Source organism: Cannabis sativa, chromosome 6 (assembly GCF_029168945.1).
Source record: "Cannabis sativa cultivar Pink pepper isolate KNU-18-1 chromosome 6, ASM2916894v1, whole genome shotgun sequence".
Lineage (NCBI taxonomy): Eukaryota > Viridiplantae > Streptophyta > Magnoliopsida > Rosales > Cannabaceae > Cannabis > Cannabis sativa.
The window spans coordinates 74,562,307-74,581,561 of NC_083606.1; the positions used below are offsets into that span (position 1 = coordinate 74,562,307).

A 19,255-nucleotide genomic window follows, 5' to 3' on the forward strand; every position below is an offset into this window, starting at 1 on the left:
GTTTGTTGCACGTGTGAAATAAACTATTTGAACACTGTTTTCTATACTAATTCTTTTAAATTTCTCAAGAATTTGTAAGATGCATTAAATAATTACAACATACACAACTATAAAAAAATTGAACTAAAAAATTCTCTTAGATGTCGAAAAAGATAGGGGTGTATCGGTGTACCCTTATTAAGTGGTGCATTATAGAAGCACCCGATATTTTTCTTTTTCTTTTAAGAAATTACAAGTAAATATTAGTTGTATTAAATTGAGTCTTTAACACCTTAAATGACCACTTATATTTTATTTTATTATAGTTACTTGATTTTAATTATTTTAAAGTAACGCGTAAAATATTTTTAAAAACAAAGAAAAATGCGAAAAGGCACTAGTGGTATACAATTAAGTATTAAATCCCATATAATTTAATATAATAATTTTTAAAAAATTTCGCTAACTAATCGTAGAGTACCACTGATGTCCAATAATAATGTTCAAAAACAAATTACTATGATATTTTTTTTTTCATCACTCAAAAAAAAGAAAAAATTAAGTCACCAAAATTTACATTGTTAACTACCTAATATTGTATGAACTACCTAACATGGTATGAACTACCTAATATTGACCCCCTACAAAGTTGTATGAACTACCTAATATTGACCCCCTACAATTTAATTTTGGTTTAGTGTGTGATTGAAATATTAATAGTATATCTTATTTATAATTATTGATAGTACTTTTGTGAGGGCACTAAAATATAGACACGATTTTTTTTTGGGAAAGAATAGAGATGATTTTTCATACCACATATATCCTTAAGTTATATGTACCAAATGAAATGATACCTTTCGTGATAATAAAGACTAACTAGAAATGATAATTAATCATAACATAATTTTTTTTTTCAATTATATATAACTTTTCACAATAAAAATTTATTTGTGATTAAAAGATATTATTTAAATATAAATTATCATTAATTTAATTTTATATAATCACAATAAAAATTATAACTAAAAATACATTTAGTCCCGACTAATACTTTTAACTACAAATTTTTTAGTCAAAATTAATTAACATAAAAATGAAAGTTTATATTTATATAGTAACATAGAAGTATAGTTCAGTTTTCACTTATTAGTTTAAATTTAGTTTAGGTTTCTTAATATTTTATAATATTCCTTTCCCTTCATGTGATTTTAATTTATATAAAGACAATACTTGTTATAAGAAAGAACAAAAAATTCACATGTGTAAATACCCTATATTAAATTATTTTAAATGATTTTAAACACTATATAAAGGTCCTCTGCATGATCACAAATTCTCAAACTCATTCACAAAAGAATAATAATAACATATATTATATATCATAAGAGCTCTAGCTAGCCATGGCTATCACCCTCTCTCAAGTTTCTTTTGCAACCACTCATTCTCACATCAATGATAGGTCTTTGGGGCTCAAAAGATCTTTGTTCATCAAGGTTTGGTTGGTTTATTAATTTATTTATTTTTGCATATATACTTTCTTTTAGGGTTTTTCATTAATTGAGTATTTTTTATATTAATTTGTTATTATTAGGGTTTCTCTGGGGCACCTTTGAGTTTGGCTTTTAAGACAAATTTTGGACAAGCAATAGAGAATGTCTCATCAAAAAGGCTAGGTACTACTCCTCATCATCGCTCTCGTCATGTAGTATGCACCATATGGCAAGATAACAAGGTTCCTGTGGCTCCATTAGAGCTCGAAAATTCCACAAGGCCTCCCACAAATCTATACTCGGAAAAGTCACTTCACACGGCCACCATTCTCTCTGTTGACAAGATTTCTGGCCCAAATGCTCCTGGTGAGATTTATCGTATTGTATATTTTCATGATGGCTTTCTTCCTTACTGGGAGGGACAAGTTTTGCGTGTAATGAAAGCGGTAAGATTTACAGTCTAAATACTCTTTTGAGATTCTTGAATTACTCTTATCGTACTACCATTTAGTAGTTGATCTCACACATTTTCAATTGAGATGTGAGATTTAATATTTATTTGTATTATGTTAGGATCTCACATTGATTAAGTATGGGATTGTTAGGATCCTATATTGATCAAGTATCACTATAAGAAATATCACTTTTACTAGCACAGTTCGCTACTGCGCTTACTTTTACCAGAACATTTTGCAAATTGCGCTGGCAAGGAGGTCAAAGTTTTACCAGCGTACATTTACAGTGGCTAAAATCTAACTTTTACCAGTGCATTTATGCGCTGGGAAAAGTCATTTTTGCCAGCGCTTTTCATTTTTTGATGGCAAAAGTTCTAATACCAACATTGATTTGCCAACCCCCTTTTACCAACACATCACAAGTAAATTCTATTTTACCAGTGCAATACCAGCTTTTGCCAGCACAAAAATGTGCTGGCAAAAGTGACATTTCTTGTAGTGTATGTGATTGATCAGTAGTATACACCTTCTCTCTCAGGCTAGCTAACTTTTGGGAGCGAGTTCTACCCAAATCGTTGTATCACATTAATATAGTGGCATTGATATATTAATTATTATTATAAGAAATGACATCGTCTCATTGGTTTCTTAATTAATTTTTGTGTAGCCCGATGAAAATCCTTTCGAACCAGGAAATCCAAAAAATTTGAGTTACTTTTCAGCTGCTTCTTCAAGATATGGAGATTCTTTTAATGGAAAAACAACCACTTTATGTGTGCGTAGTATTCCTGGCACCACTAGTGAGATTCTATGCAAGTCCAAGCCTGGAGATAAAATTCAACTCGCAGGTATTCTTAGCTAAGCTCAATGTTCAAATTGAAAAGATTTTATTGTGGAATTTTATTCCAGTAATATTATAAATTATTTTTACAATGTGACATAGAATGTATATATATTATCTATTGATCACCAATAATATGAAGCCCTGCACTCGCTACAGGCCCAACTCGCGAGGCAATGATTTTGGGAGATTTCAAAAACCCTAATGCAACTCACATATTTGTGGCTACTGGGACTGGTGTTGCGCCATTTAGGGCTCATCTTCAACGTTTCTTCAAAGAAGATATTCCAACATTCCAATTCTCCGGACTTGCATGGCTATTCCAAGGGGCGAGCAACAACGATAGCCTACTCTTTAAAAGTGAATTCGAGCAATATCAAAAGGAGTACCCAAATAATTTTCTTTATAACATAGCATTGAGCAGAGAACAAAAGAACAAATTGGGTGGGAAGATGTATGTTCAAGACATTTTTAGTGACTATGCTGATGAGGTGCTAGAGTTGTTGCTTAAAGGAGCCTACATATACTTAGGTGGGCGTAAGGACATGGTAAAACCAATTGAAGATGCCTTAGGTGATGCTGCCATGAAAATTGGTAAAAAATGGGATGACATACTCACATCATTGAAGATTAACAACCAATGGCGAGTTGAAGTATACTGATGATGATGTTGTCCTACTACGCACAAGCCTACGTACATGCATGCATGCGTGTCTTCTCTCTTCTATTATATATTTATATATATTTGTGTGTGTATCTCTATTCTCCTTCAAACATGTGATGGGAGTTTGTTTGAGTTGTTTCAGTTGAATAAAGAAGAGAATAATAATAATATTAATAAAAGAATTTCATTTTTGATTGTCATTTTATATTATTATTATTATTATTATTATTATTATTATTATTATTATTATTATTATTATTATTGGTGCCACTATTGTAGAGATACATAGTAACATAGAAGTATATAGTTTTCACTTATTAGTTTAAATTTAGTTTACGTTTCTTAATATTCTATAATATTCCTTTCCCTTCATGTGATTTTAATTTAGATAAATCACTTGTATAAGAAAGAAAAAAAAAATCACTTGTAGATACCCTATATAAATTATTTTGAATGATTTTAAACACTATATAAAGGTCCTCTGCGCATGATCACAAATTCCCAAAGTCATTCACAAAAGAGGATCATTATAAGTTTTATCTTCCAACAAGGATCAAAGTGTGACCTTTGACCACCCAAGTTATGGATATTACATATCTGCCACGGCCTAGGGCTCGGGTCGTGACATACCAAATCATGCTCCTTGCACTACTATACAAATTACACTATTTACGTCGGTCAACGCTACTGTTCATTTCGTTGACCGACGTAAATAGTCAGGCATGTATTTATGCAACTGTTTTAAACTGACGCTAAAAAAATATTATTTGCGTCTGTTACTAATTAGACAGTAATGAAAAAACTGACGGGAAAAGTACAATATTAAAAATTTTAATTGGTTTGTTGCGTCGGTTTAGAAAGGTGGAATATGACTATATAGTCAGTTATAAAAACTCACAAAAATGGTTTCAAGTTCTTTAAACGGACGCTGAATCTCTATTTCCTCTAAACCCAAATCGAGAAATAAGCAGACTATTCATTCTCTTCTCCAAATCAGAAATTAGGGTATAGCTCTGGGAATATTCGACCCCCATCGCTCCCCTATCATCCATGATTCCCTCTCTCTGTGTTCCTCTCACCTGCAGTCCATCTCTCTCGGCGGTCAGCACGACACAACTCCTGTCTCTCTCCATAGTCGGCACCACGAAGGTTCAACATCTTCTCTGCTCTTCCTAAACCTTTAAAATATAGAAGGTTTGATTATTTCTTTCCTTTAATCTCTTTTGTGTTTTACCCTCTGTAATACGTTATTGGGTTTCATCTACGTGGTTCATTTTTCTTCTCATTGTTGGGTTTCATCTATGTGGTTTTATATGTCTGCTTGCTTCAGACCAACTTTAAGAATTCCTTCTCCATCGTTGAAGAAATAAAAGATAAGAAGTACCATGGTTAGGGTGGGTGGAATTGGCTGTGAGGTTCTTAAGACTCTTGCTTTCTCTGGCTTCCAAGGCATTCATATTGTGAGTTTCTTTATTTTCTTTTTTTTTTTTTGTTGGAGGATCAATTTGATTTTTTTTCTTTTTTTGCTTGTGCGACTGACTCTATTGGGTTTAGGGTTTTATTTGAATTTTAATTTAATCCCTTGATTGATTCAAGTTCTCTTTTATGGTTTTGGTAGGTTTTAATTATCCTTATTATTATTTTTTAGAATTTTTTTTGACATAATCTTACTGTTAATGTTTATTTTCTTACTGAAATTGGTAATTTTTATTTTTCAATTGGGTTTGATAGCTCATGTATCATATCCTGATAAAATTCTAGGTTCTCTTCATATGAGGAAGGTGAATTTTGTTGAGTTTGTCACTCAACAAGTTCTTCAATTTTTTCTAAAAAATATTTCATCAATGGATAATACATATGTGTTTGGGACTTCTATCTTGTCATTTTCTTGTAATTCTATCTCAAAAATGGGTGTCCACCACCAAAGGAACTAGAGCAATAATTTTTTTTCTAGGTTTGATGAATTCTCCAAGAATCATCAAGGTGGATTACAATTGCATTGTGGGATATTCATTTGATCTGTTTCTCTGTTATTCTTTATTCTTTATTTTTTTTTTTTGTTATTTTTATCTCTTTGGTAGAAAAATAGAAAATAAAAACATTGAACTTTGTTGTTTGTAATTTGTGTACAGAATTTATATCGCTAATCAAGAGCATATGCAAGATTCTTACATTTTTCATATTGAACAAGTAAGTGCTTGAGTACTCTTTCATATTGTTCTACTCATTTGCATAATTATCTCAGGGATGGGTTGATAGCAATATGCTGATTATGATATTGAGACTCAAATTTTATAACCTTTGAAGCAGCAGAATTGTAAATATATTTCTCAAGTTTGTTTTACAAATTTATTAATGTCTTTAGCACATACTATTTCTTTTTTGTTGGTGCTTGTCCTATTGTAAATATATGATCCTCTCATTGGTTGTATTCACTTGGGCTTACTTCTTATTATGTCTTATATTTCTGATGTTGTTTCAAGTAACGTTCGGGTATTTCATATTTTTTTATTATTGAATATATTTTTTCTTTGTTCAATAAATAAACAGTTTGTTTCTTTCCCTTAATTAATTTAATAGTTGGTTGTATCAAGATTGTAGTAAGCTGAGTTAATTTTTCATTTTATTTTAATTTGATTAGTTCAGGGGACTTTGCTTTATTTTAAAGATTTAAAATCTTGTATTTGTTTCTAAAAGGAAAAATGAGATATAAATAGAGATTTTTGTTTCTCTATTCTTTAACTTGAGAGAGATACAACATCATGAGTCATAGAGCACATGTCATGTGCAAAGGAATATGTCCATGATAAACAACTTTTTCTTATTAATATGCAATGTATGCTTTCCTAAAGATTTTCAACTTTTTTTTTTCTTTTTAATATGAATATGCTTACAGTTTACATGGATAGGTGAATGAATAGGGCTCTGTTATTTCAGTTTTTATTCCATCAAAGAAGATAAAAATAAGCTTGTACAACTTGAGCTATTTTCTTTACTTTGTTGTTGTTCATTTTATTTATTTATTTATTATTTTTTTGGTAGAACTTTGTTTTAGACTATTTTTAATTTTAAAATACAATATTTTACTATGTTTTTGAAAGTGAGCTACGCTTCAAGTCAATATGACAAGACCATCCTTAATTTTGGTATAACACGCCTTACATAACCAGGCTTTCATAGTTTGTAAGAGGTGATGTTTTCTTTTGTTTTGATATATTATGATTATCATTATTTGTAAACATAATATATATATATCAACGCCATTCATTCAAATATAAGTATTAATTTTTTTCACATATTTTCACTTGGTTACTATGGATTCTCCAACAATATTAAAAGTTCTTTACTTATTTTAGTCCATTTAAAGTTTTGGCCACTTTAAACTTTCAATTTTGTAATTCAGTGCTGGCTGAACTTGTAATAAGTAGGAAAATACATCATCAACATTGCTTAATTTAAAACATTGTTTATTAAAATTTTAGGTATTTACCAAAGATAGCATATAGTCATGAATTAATCAGTAAGTCTCGTGAAGTCATAAGAATATCAATAATACTGTTTCATGATAGATTGACGTTTTTTTGGAATTGACAAATTCACTAAAAAAATAGTATAGAAACTTTTAAATATGGCCAACCTTTCGTTAGAAATCCTCTTGAATGTTGAAACTGTTTTTTCCTTCTGTATTAGTTATGTTTTGGATGTACTAATAAGTCAAATTGGCTCTTCCAATAAAAAAAAAGAAAAAAAAAAAAGTTAAACTGATTGGTTCTACTATTTATCCATTTATTTAGCAGGTTGTGACATAAAACTGCAAATACTTATCAGTTGCCTTAGTGTGTTTTGGACTTTGTATATTATATTCTTCATGTACTAAAGTATTTTCTACAGTATTGGTATTTATTTATTATTCTTTTTCTTATCTTGTTTCAGTTTTACTTAATGTTGTAACTTTACTTCGGTTTACACTTTGTTATGTAGGTTTATTTTCTTGGAATTAACATTTTAATTATTGTAATCAAGTTACTATATAATTTTATGTATGAATTTAAAGTTTAGCTGGTCAATTTTTTGTAGATAATTTTTCTAACTTATTTAGTGATTACATGCCTCATTTAATTATAACTTTTTAACTTTTTTTGGATTATGTATTTAGTTATAGTTAGTTTTATAGTTAATGATTGTAAAATCTGAAAATACAGGTAGGAAAAATTGTATAGAAATTTGCAATTTTACTTTACCTACAATTTTGCTTCATTTTATAACTGACGCAATAGGTAAAAATAAAAATATTTTACAACAAGTTATGCGTCATTTAAGAACCGACGGTAAAAATATTTTGTGTCGGTTTTGAAATGGCACAAAGCTTTTTGTGTCAATTTCAAACTGACGCAGTATGTTATCAAGAATATTTTATTTTTTGCGTCGGTTTAAAGTGAAGAAAATTATTTTTTGCGTCTTTTTAGAAACGACGCAAATAAAATACTATTTGCGTCTACGGTTTATACGTCGGTTTTATAAACCGACGCAAAATCTTTATATGTCACTAAAAAACCGACGAAAATACTCCTTTTTGTAGTAGTGTTGAATTTTTTTGGTCATTAAAAATTTCCCTTATGAACTATTAAAATAGTTAGATTTAAGGACTTTTGTTTAATTTCATTCAATTTTACTATTTCAATGATTGTTTATGATCTAAACCATACTCCCTAGACTTTGATCTCTATCAAATCATGCCTTTTAAACATTGACATATACTAAATCACGTCTCCTGAAGTTTCATCCATGTTAAACTTTTTTTACAAAAATTAAACAAAAGTTCTTAAATCCAACAATCTCAATACATATTAATATGTAAGAGATTACTATAACATTTTTTTTTATATATACGCAGTAATGAAGCTGAGGTGGCTGTTCATGATATTTTCAAATCTGTAAGAGAAAAATTAAGATCTTTATGTCATCATAATTTAAAGCAAGAAATTGTTGGAATGGACAACTCAATTGCAGATCTCCACAAACAATTGTCAAATTCTCTAAATAAGGTAGGCATTTGTGGCATGGAATCATGAGGTTAAGATTATTTTATTCAACATATCATATATTTTTTTTGAGTCTTTACAAAAATATTAAATTTTGGGTAAAAATTTATAATTTTACTGCTATACCGAATTTTTTACAAAATACTCTTTTTATGAAGCAACCGTAAAACAACAAAACAGATTAATGAAAATAACAGTAAAACAACTAAAAAATAATCATGGAACAATAGTGAAAATTTAATTAATACAGTACCAAAAATAAAACTTCCATGATATTTTTGAAAAAAATTCAACCCTGCTACAGTAAAAAAGTAAAAAAAATTAAAAATTCAGTATGTAGTGTAAAAACTCTTATATTTTTTTTTTTTATATAATAGTAAAATATATGTTTTTTTTATTTATTAATTATATATTATTTAGATTGAGTATATCCAATTGAATAATTACCTACATAAAAAATAAATTTACCACCTAGATAGAAGTATATTATATACAGAAATAACATAAATTCGACGAGCATACTTAATTTAAATTCATTTATCATATTAATTATCTTAATTTATGATTAAGGATAACATATCTTGATTTATAAATCATATTTTCAGGTGAATCAATATAAATACTGTAGTAGTTGGTAGGTTGCCTCAATGCAAAAAAGATATAGAAAAATAAATTAGTTGAATTTTGCACCACATATTATAAACATATGTAGAAAATGAAGAAATTTGTGGGCACAATAATTAATGTTTGTGATGATGGTGGTGGTGATGAGCGTTGTAGAGTAGCCGGGGAATACTGTCACTCGGCGGAAACGAAGATTTGTTGTAGTGAATTGGTATGTGAATGTCGAATAGTATGTTCGGATCGAAAATGTGTGCCTATTTCTGGCTGTGATCTCGGCGATGCTAGATGCAACTCGTTTGGGAAACAGTGTTGGTTCCCCGATAGATGCGATATACCTAGTTCAAGATATTCACTACAAAAAATTAAACCCAAAAACTGCTCAGCAACAGTCGGACAAGTGGGGAATGTTGGGGTGAACCAGAAAAGTTTGGGTAGAGCCGGATATTTTTAGTGACAAGAAAATTTGTAATTAGTTTGACTAGAATTTTTTTTTTAATTAAAAGTAAAAAAGTTGTGACTAATTATAAATCATCATTCCTTTGTTGTGATCAAAAAGTCCTTAGCTAAAAATATTAGTCATAAAAATTATAATTTATTGTGACTAAAACTAAATTAGTGATGTACAATTTCATTACAATTATTAAAGATATAAATTGGTATATGTTAAAATATGTTTTTCAATATATATAAATTAGAAATAAAATAAATTATAAAATAAAGAGGGGCAATTAGGTAAGATTCATGAAAAAAGTGTAGGCAGGTTAAGCCCGCGCTTAGGGCCCACTTATTTTAGAGTCCCAAATAAAAAAAAATATTTTTTAAAAAATATACAAATTTTTTTAATAATTTTAAAAATACTATTTATCTTTATAGTAAAGGTTAAGAAATTTTTTTTTACCTACAGCTCATTTCAATTCAAGGCCGTCTGTGTGGGAGCTTAATTGTTATAAAAAAAATTTAGCTTTACTATGCAGATGAAGAAGAAAGGACCTTTGTTTACGGATGAGGTGAGGAAAAATGAGACTGATGGCTAAAGTGCTTTTAATAAGTGAGATCCATCTTAGATAAAAAATATTTAATACGTTAATTTTTTTTTTTTGTTACATTGTGTTATCTGTTAGTGTATCATTCCTATAATTATTCAAAAGCTCAGAAATTTAAACATAGATTATAATTACCTGAAACACAAAAGAGATGATAACAAACTCAGAACTTCAAATTGTCAAACCAAGATGCGAATTTTATTTTCTTTCTGTAATATATATGACAAAAATAAGAATAGTTACCTTCATATGTTATATCAATGGTCATAAAAAAAAAGTAATATCTATTTATATATATATATATAGATATTTATTATATAGTTTGTAATGTAAGAAAGAGAGGCATACCTGATTTTTATATTTGCTGACTAAAATATTGTGTATTGTGTAGAATAAGAAGCATTCACTACAAATGTAACTTTTCCAATAATTAAACTTCCAATGTATTAACTCGTCACGAGAAAAGTCTATGAGCCCAACAAATTGTGAGTTTAGGAAAGATACTCGATTCATGTCCAAACAAGAACCTTTGCACTTTGAGTGGTCAAGCATTGTAGAAATGTTTACATCGAATGGTAACGAAACAATCAAATGTTGTTGTGTTGGATTTTCATCAATGAAGATATAAACATTGCACATATTATAGATGTTCGATACTGGAATAGACTTGAGATTTTCGCATTCTCTTAAATCTAAATTTTGAAGCTTAGCTAGAAGCGAAATCGATGGTGGTACTACTTCAATCCCTGTTCCGTTTAAATAAAGCATCTCTAGATTCTCCATTGGCTCTAAAATTTCGGGAAAGCTTTTCAATTTCGAGCAATTTATAAAAGAAAGTACTTGGAGAGACTTCAACTTACAAATGGTAGTTGGAATGCTTTCGAGTTTTGTGCAATTATTCATGTAGAAATTCTTGAGAAAGGGCATGGACTCGAACGATGATGAGTTGATTCGTTGTATTGATGTTCCACTCAAATCTAATGCCTTTAGGGTTTTCGGAAGCTTTGGAAATGTGTTGATAGAGACACATCCATGCATATCAAGAATACTCAATGATGTCGAATCAAAAATACTGCTAGGAAGATTCTTGAGATGTCGACAACCAAAGAGATCGAGCACGAAAAGATTGTCGAGAGATCCAATGGAAGTGTGCAATTCTTCTATTGCCGTGGAACGCAAACATATGTATTTGATATTACCAGACATCTCAGAAACAATTCTCAAATTAGAGCACATATTGCGATTAAGAAAACAATCCTTCAATCCGCCAAACCAAACACCCTCCAAAAGTAGTAAGTCACATTTCTCTTCAAGTATGCAACCGTTGTAGAAATTAATTGCTTTTGTTTCATCTTTCGCATCGTCAAAATTTGTATGAAACTTCAACGGAGGGAGCTCAACTAAATTCGTACAAAATTCTAGGTCAAGCTTCCAAATATTTGCTCTAGATAAATTTGGGAGACAAGTCAACTTCTTTGAGCCTCCAAGATCGACATATTTTAGGTTTTTCATATCCTGCACGTACCAAAATTATTATGTTTATAACATTTTATAGGTTACCAATTAATTATTTTTCTTATAATAAAAATAATCAAATTGTTATGTTTGTAACACTTAACGATACAGAAGTTATTTTTTGATACGTACTTAGGTTTTCATGTGTGTGGTGTAAAATTATTAGTCTACTTATAACTATGACACTTTTATAAGAGCAAATAAATATTGTGAGTATTGCATACATAACAGAATAATTATACTTAAGTACTACTGCAAATATATTATAACTTAAGAACAATTGTTGCAAATATATATAAATATTTATATACGTACCTGGAATTCATCCCATAGTTTCTCAAGCTCACTATCAGTCATACTCAGATAAACAAGATTATGTGGTGTAAAATTTGACCCTAATGTTCTTAACGGGTAACAATCCCATCTCAGATATCTAAGATCTCTAGGAAAAGAGTGAAGACCTTGAGGAAGTTGACAACGAATTTGAAAATATGCCAATTTAAGCAATCGTAAATATGGCATTTTTTCGAAGATTAAAGGGTCCAAGTTCATGGGCTCTTGATCTTCTGAAAAGAATATTTCGCTATCATTTGGAAATATTCCTTCAATTGTGCTTGCATCCTCCTGAGAATTTATAAATTAAAATTAGCTATGAAAGTGTGCGACATAAAACGTAACAACATGAAAATAAATCCTTATTTTTGTAAAAAAAAAAACAACTATAGTCTGTAAAAAATGTGTAAAACTAAATGTAACCGTATTTTGTAACTATAAAAAATGAAAAATGAAATATTTGTAGTACCGTAGTATTTTTCAAGAATCGATAGATATCTTTGAGCTTCCATAACCTACTATAGTTTCCCGAACAGTTATGATCTAACCCCCGAGCAATCGATCGACCCATTTCTTGCAACAAATCATGCATTTGAAGTCTACCATTAACATCAGTTATCAAACACTTATCAATGAGAACTTCAATAATAGCATCAAATGAGTCACTATCCTCCAATATGATTTTCACATGACATTTTACTTCACCATTAAAGAAACATGCTATATCAAGAAACAAATTCTTCTCCATGTTGTCAAGTCCATCAAAACTTATTTTCAATACATTTAGAATTCCTTGATCAGGATTTACTTTCAACTTCTTCAACAAGCTTTCCCATATTTTCTTGCTCTTTAAGTATAGATTAGACCCCAAAACTTTGAGAGCCAACGGTAAACCTTGAGCATATTTCACCAACTTTATTGAGGATTCTATGTAGCTTTCGTCAACCTTTTTTCTTTTGAAAGCATGCAAATGGAAAAGATCAAGAGCTTCCTCGTCGTTTAGAAATTTCAGGTTGTATATGTTATCGTCATCTCCAACAACATTTCGAAGTACTTGTTGATCCCTACTTGTTATAATAACTTTACTTTCGGAACTTAACCAAAAATTACTATCTTTAAGTAAAGCATCATATTCGTCGAGGTCGTCAAGATCATCGAGAACTATGAGTAGCTTCTTATGACAAAGCATGTTCTTTACAACATCCATATTTTCATCATCGAAATCTTTAATTTTTGACAATTTAGAGAACAACTCTCTTGTCAAATAAGTTGAACCATACTTTTGTTGCAATTCTCTAATATTTCGAAGAAAACAATAACTGTCGAATTGATGACGATATAATTTGAATACAACATCAGCTAGGGTGGTTTTCCCCAATCCACCCATGCCACAAATTCCTACCATGGGAGCATTGGACAACAACAGGTTGATATGATGAATAGACTTCTCAATTCCAACTAAGTCTAATTGCTTCAAGTATTTAGTTGAAGATATTGTAAATCTTAACATCCCTTGAATATGGTTGACAATTACTTCAACTAACTCAGCTTCGTTCCTACACATGTATAATTATATATAATTAACTTTAGTAAGTCTATAGTACACCTCCTAATTAAAAAAGTGTTTTAGTACACCTTTTATTTTTTTCAACATCTATAACAACTTTTTAGTTTTTTTCACATAATTGCGTACGTTATTTAAGATCGCGTTTAAATTTTTAGAAAATTTTGAGTACTTTACAATACTAAAAATAAGGTTCAAATATTTTATTTTGTACACGCGACTGTTTATTGTTACTATTTGAATCTTAATTTCAGTACAGCAAATTATTTAGATTTTTTTTTTTTGAAAATTTATAGATAGTCTTATGTAGTTACAATGTACGTGATCATAAAAAAAAAAATCGATCTAATTTTTTTTAGATATCGAAATAGATAAAAAAGCCTGCTAAAACAACCCTTTTAAGAAAGAGTGTACCACATAAATTTCCATACATCTACACACTACAACAACTTTAGTTTTTAGGAGCGAAAATATTAGAGGCGACATAAAGTTGTCACCCTAAAGAAATTGAGTTTTTTTTTTGTTTTTTTTTTGCAACTTTGTAAACTTTTTAGGGGCGATTTTAGTGTACATATTAAAATATTTAATATATATACAAATAAAAGTGAATTTTGAGTAATCATTGAAAGACAAATACAAAATAATAAAATATATATACAATTGCAGTTGGAAAGAAATTTTAGAACCTATTTTTTGATGCATGCCATCCTGAGAGATTAGCTATTGTAGCAAGAGCAACCTTCCATCTATGTATAATACTATTGTTGTAACGTTCTTCGTATTCCCGAAATATTTTTGCATAACTTCTTTTTTGTGCGCGCACATCTCTAGGCGATACATGATAAAACACAGGCAGAACGATTTGTGTTTTCTTCTCCATGCATTCGAGAATATGCACCAACTCATCCAAGCACCACGACGAATATGCATACTTTTCTGAGAAAACAACTATGGAAAATTTAGAGTTGTTGATAGCATCCGAAAGAGCTTTGGAAATCTCATATCCTCGCTCAAGTCTATCATCAATATACGTTTCAATTCCTCCGTCTTTGAGTCCTTTATATAGATGACTTACAAAATTTGCGCGAGTGTCTTCTCCTCTAAAACTGATGAAAACGTCGTATTTATTCTGCGAACATGCGACGGGGGCACATGGCTTATCATGATCATCAACATCCATACTCTATCTTCTATGAAATATTGTAATGAATATACTCAGCTTTGAAGAATAGCTTTGAAGAAAGATCAAGATTTATATACATATATATATATATTTACTAGATAAATGTTACGTACAATGTACGTATACTTAGTTATATATTTAATTATTTTTTACATAATTTGTATTTTAGTTATATAATTAGTTGTATTTTAATTTATGAATGTTATTAAATAAGCAATACTAAAAACATAAAATTATTTTAAAAAGAAAATTAAATAAAAATTCTATATAAAGTTTTAAGAGAAGCAAATTAGACATGAAATATTAGCAAGATGTATCAAAAACAATAATGTTAAAATTTTATAAAGTTAGAAAACGATTTATAATTTTTTTAAAAAATAAAGAAAAATATTGTTTAAAGATTTAAAAATTTGGGAAAAATAATTCCTAAAGTTTAAGAATATTAAATGAGGACATGATAATATATGTTTTTTTAGTTTTTATGGTCAAATAGTGTTCGTAGTTCACACTTTCATTTTTTTCGGTGTGCTTATAATTGAATTGTTCATTTTCTTTTGTTAATAATTTCAGGGACAGTTTTAACAAATTGCTGATGTTTTTATAAAAATAATTTTGAATATTTTTCAAAAACTTATGTTGTAATATAATATAAAATAAGTAACACATATATAATTATAATATTTCATCAATATGTTCTATTATTTTCTTTTCTCTTAGCTAATAATAGAAAGTATTGTACATAATAAACACACTTAATTTAAAAAGAGTTCTAGCTAAAATAATAACAAAATAGAGATCCACCAAACAACAATATTAAAATTTACTTCAAGTCTAACTATACCAATATATAACTCAGTGAAGACTATTAGAAGCTCTGGAAAGTACACAAAAAGAAATTTAACATTATAAAGCTAAAAATAATAAACTATGTAGCAGCAATGATAATACACTAACCAAATTTGTTTAGCCAAATACAACCCTAAAACTTAAAAGCATGAGTTAAACAGCATGACGCTAAAACACCACCAGTACAATACATAAATAGTAAGAGAAACAACGTAATAAATCTTTACAGTGAGAACTACTGCATATATCTATATATATAGTAAGAAACCACTACCTCCTTTTGTAACACCAATTAAAACTCTTTAAGTGCATCCAAATAATTTGCTGGTATCACATGTCCCTTTTCTCTCATCTATAAAATTAGACATGTAGATTAATAACACAAAACAAAAACAGATACAAATGTAATGTACACAAAGGTCATTTTACCAAGTGTTTTTCCCTCCTGATGTTCTTCTTCACATTCCTCTCAGCGTCTTCTTCAGCCAGTTTTGTTTGTGACAATAACTTCTTCCCTGATAGAACCAGGTCATGCTATGCACACCCATCTTACATCATTATTCTCATATTAGAAAAGAAAGAAAATAAAAATTATAAAATATAGCTTACCAAACCATCGTCTTGAATAGATTTATTAATGATATTTTTGAAAACCATTTTAAAAGCTCTACAACCCTCTGTATGTAAACTTGGCGATTCCAGGTTGAATATGACAATATTATTATTAGTGTGAAAATCATTATCATCTGAGTAGTCAATTAAAATATATGATACATAGAAGAAGACAAGAAATAAAAAGGAGCTAGCATTGGTCGAATCAAATAGTTACATAAATAAACATATACATATGTATATTTAATAGAAATTTAAGAAATGGCTGCCTCATATCGATATGAGAGATTGAGAGAGAGAAGAAAGAAGAATCAAAATATAGGTTTGAGGGAGAAGGTAGAAAAATCGTGAAAAAAGAATCGCAAGAATGTCATCTGTTTTTTTGTGAGATATTATTTGAAAATAATGTATTTAAAAATTAATTAAGAATATTCTGTTATATAATAGAATATTAAATAAATAAAAAATTTCAAAAATGGTAGTTTGTTAGAGAGATATGTAAGTTAATCGTAAATATTATTTAATTTTTTGGTTTAATTATTGGGTTTATTTTTTGAAATTTGAATTTAGCCGTGTAAAAAAATTTCAAAAAACATTAGAGAGATATGTGGGTAAGATATTTTTTTAATTTAAAAAAAGATGGTTTAATTTTTTGGGTTTAATTATTGGGTTTATTTATTTGTTAACGTATAACGTTAACAGTCTGTTAAGTTAATCGTGTAAGGCTAAATAAAAAAAGAATCGTTAAACCAAGAATCGTTAAACCAAAAATTGCCGTTAGATAGACAATCTTCATATATTCCTGTTTTCGTTTGAGACATGTTCTTTGTGAGAAACTAGACATACTATATAATAAAAAATAATATAATATATTTTTTTTTATGGCTAAAAATTAATATTTAGACAGCTCAAAAGAAAAATTAACATTTTTTTTAATAGAAAGAAAGAATAATAATACGAGTATTTTTATTATTATAAAAATTATAATTTTTGTGATTAATATATGTTGAACTATTTTTTGTTAGTAAAGAAAAAACCATTGATAAATATTTATATAAATGATAATAATTGATGAGTCCATTAAAGATTGATTAGATTAGGGAAATTTACAAAAATATTGGAATTTGGGTTAACTTTTACAAAAATACTGTTACACGAATTTTTTTTTTTCAAAAATACTGTGTTTTTATAAAACACTAGTAAAACACAAAGCAGAACAACTCAAAACAATAGTAGAATACTAGTAGAACACCAGTAAAAACTTGACACAGTATACTGCAGTATGAAACTTATAAAAAAACACAGTAAAAAAGTAAAAAATACCGTCTGACAGTATTTTTGTAAAAAAATAACAAAAGTTAGTATATAATGTAAATTTCCCTTAGATTACTCTCTTATTGCATAAAATATCTCATTGTGGACCCAATAAACTAGAATTATTACATTATTTATCGAAGACTTTAAACGTCTTATTGTCTCATTGTGGACCTATAAAATATATGGCCAATATTTGTAGTTTATATTACAACAAAAAAAATATTTTTAGTGACGATTATTTAGTTATAATATAATTTTTTTTGTAATTAAATATAATTTTTAGTCACAATAAAAAAAAAATTATGATTAAAACGTATAGTATTTAAATCCAAATTGTTACTAATTTAATTTTAATCACAACATATATTATGATTAGAAATATATTTAGTCATAACAAATTGTAATAATACATTTAGTCACAGATTTTTATAGAAATTATATTTTATATAATTAGTTATAATTTTTTCAGTTTTAATTTATTATGACTAAAAATAAGATTTTTTGTAAGGATAAGTGTATTTTTTTTTTATATTTTTTTAAAATAAATTAATAAATAAATATTTTTTATTGATTGTATTGAAATATATATATATATTATATATTTAAATTAATTAGTCAAGTGAAGTGGTCCCCTATATCGTAAGGTTTTGTCAAAAGAAAAAGGGCGTGTGATGACTTTAGGGTTTTTTTTTTTTTTTTTTGGTAGATGTGATTGGAATTACTTGTGATGACCATTATTGATAAGTATATATTATTGGGAAATGATTTTGTCACCTTATTAAAAGTGGTCCACGTACTTATAATAGTGTGAAAAGGATTGAATTATTGTCTGTTTCGACTTTCAGTTATATAAATATATATATTTATCGGTTTGGTAAATTATATATTTTTTTTATTATTGATTAGGGTTATAAGTTTGGTATTCTTTCAGGGAGCTAGTTCATGAAAGGAATTACAGAAAATATGGTGTTCATTCAGAAAATTTTGTTTCTAAAGTTGTGATCAGTCTCGATGATTCTTCTGGATAGCTACTTGTCCATCAGTAAGTAAAGTCTTCCGAATAACTTGTCATACATTCGGAGATGTAAATAGCTTGTTGTTAATTTTGAATGCCTATTCAAAACATGTGTATTTATTTTTTGAATTGTTCAAGCACGTTTTAAGGCTAGCGTGAAATACTTGAAGATCTTTAAGATAGCATTAATTAGCCACGATAGAATTGGAGGAAACTACATGACTTACGATTTTACTGTGTGACTAACGATTATGAAGGATATAATGCTTAGTTACATCTTGAGTGATACTTAACCCATAACAGTATTATTTTCAGTATAATCCATAATATGCACCATCACTACTTTAGGCTAATTAATTAGACCGAGTACACATCATTAATTATTATTTTTTTTGAAAGAAAATAGAAATATCCATTAAAATGCACAAAGTCTATAAAGCCATAAGATACAAAGAGGAGCTTAAAATATTAAACAACTAAATCCATACGAATAAAATAAGTACCCTCTTAGCTAGAGAGTGAGTTTTAAAGACATATTACAATGAGAAAATGATAAATATTAATTTTAAAAGAGCTACTTTGTAGTGCACCACGTGAAATTGCATCATTCATAGTTCATATCGGGTCCGGTGTTGGGTCTGGGTCAGAGTCGGAGTTTGGTGTCAGGTCTGCAGTCCAAGGCTGGGACTGGGGACAGGGCCCGGGGTTGGTGTAGGGGACGGTGTAAGG

General features: G+C 28.7%; 2 protein-coding genes and 1 long non-coding RNA gene across 4 annotated transcripts; 1 reads left to right on the top strand and 2 right to left on the bottom strand.

The window, feature by feature from the left end:
* The first annotated feature begins 1,071 nt into the window (after positions 1 to 1,071).
* LOC115695589 (ferredoxin--NADP reductase, root isozyme, chloroplastic-like) lies at positions 1,072 to 3,632 on the top strand. Its single transcript, XM_061117836.1, has 4 exons — positions 1,072 to 1,475; positions 1,574 to 1,918; positions 2,595 to 2,775; positions 2,928 to 3,632. The coding sequence occupies exons 1-4, from the start codon at positions 1,383 to 1,385 to the stop codon at positions 3,428 to 3,430; spliced, it is 1,122 nt and encodes a 373-aa protein (XP_060973819.1). The 5' UTR covers positions 1,072 to 1,382; the 3' UTR covers positions 3,431 to 3,632.
* A 5,477-nt stretch (positions 3,633 to 9,109) lies between these two features.
* On the bottom strand, positions 9,110 to 14,776 carry LOC115725741 (disease resistance protein RPV1). 2 transcript variants are annotated; one of them, XM_030655337.2, is made up of 6 exons: positions 14,240 to 14,776; positions 12,459 to 13,545; positions 11,972 to 12,280; positions 10,490 to 11,656; positions 10,277 to 10,350; positions 9,110 to 9,433 (listed from the first exon to the last, which is right to left on the bottom strand). In XM_030655337.2, exons 1-5 carry the CDS (start codon positions 14,731 to 14,733, stop codon positions 10,321 to 10,323), a joined length of 3,087 nt encoding a protein of 1,028 aa, XP_030511197.2. In that variant the 5' UTR covers positions 14,734 to 14,776; the 3' UTR covers positions 9,110 to 9,433; positions 10,277 to 10,320. The 2 variants fall into 2 exon arrangements, with proteins under 2 accessions (XP_030511197.2, XP_030511196.2); XM_030655336.2 differs by having other exon boundaries at positions 9,110 to 9,450.
* Positions 14,777 to 15,798: 1,022 nt separating this feature from the next.
* Positions 15,799 to 16,231, bottom strand: LOC133039025 (uncharacterized). The gene is made up of 2 exons (XR_009688569.1): positions 16,012 to 16,231; positions 15,799 to 15,934 (listed from the first exon to the last, which is right to left on the bottom strand). It is a non-coding gene; the product is annotated as an uncharacterized LOC133039025 (long non-coding RNA).
* Between the last annotated feature and the right edge of the window lie 3,024 nt (positions 16,232 to 19,255).

Bases quoted from the DNA above. Each gene is read 5' to 3' on its own strand.
- LOC115695589 (XM_061117836.1), top strand. From the start codon at position 1,383: ATGGCTATCACCCTCTCTCAAGTTTCTTTTGCAACCACTCATTCTCAC. The intron at 1,476-1,573 runs GTTTGGTTGGTT...TGTTATTATTAG, and splicing joins AAAGATCTTTGTTCATCAAG to GGTTTCTCTGGGGCACCTTT. The intron at 1,919-2,594 runs GTAAGATTTACA...ATTTTTGTGTAG, and splicing joins TTTTGCGTGTAATGAAAGCG to CCCGATGAAAATCCTTTCGA.
- LOC115725741 (XM_030655337.2), bottom strand. From the start codon at position 14,733: ATGGATGTTGATGATCATGATAAGCCATGTGCCCCCGTCGCATGTTCG. The intron at 13,546-14,239 runs GTTCTAAAATTT...ATACATGTGTAG, and splicing joins TGGCATGCATCAAAAAATAG to GAACGAAGCTGAGTTAGTTG. The intron at 12,281-12,458 runs GTACTACAAATA...ATAAATTCTCAG, and splicing joins GATTCTTGAAAAATACTACG to GAGGATGCAAGCACAATTGA.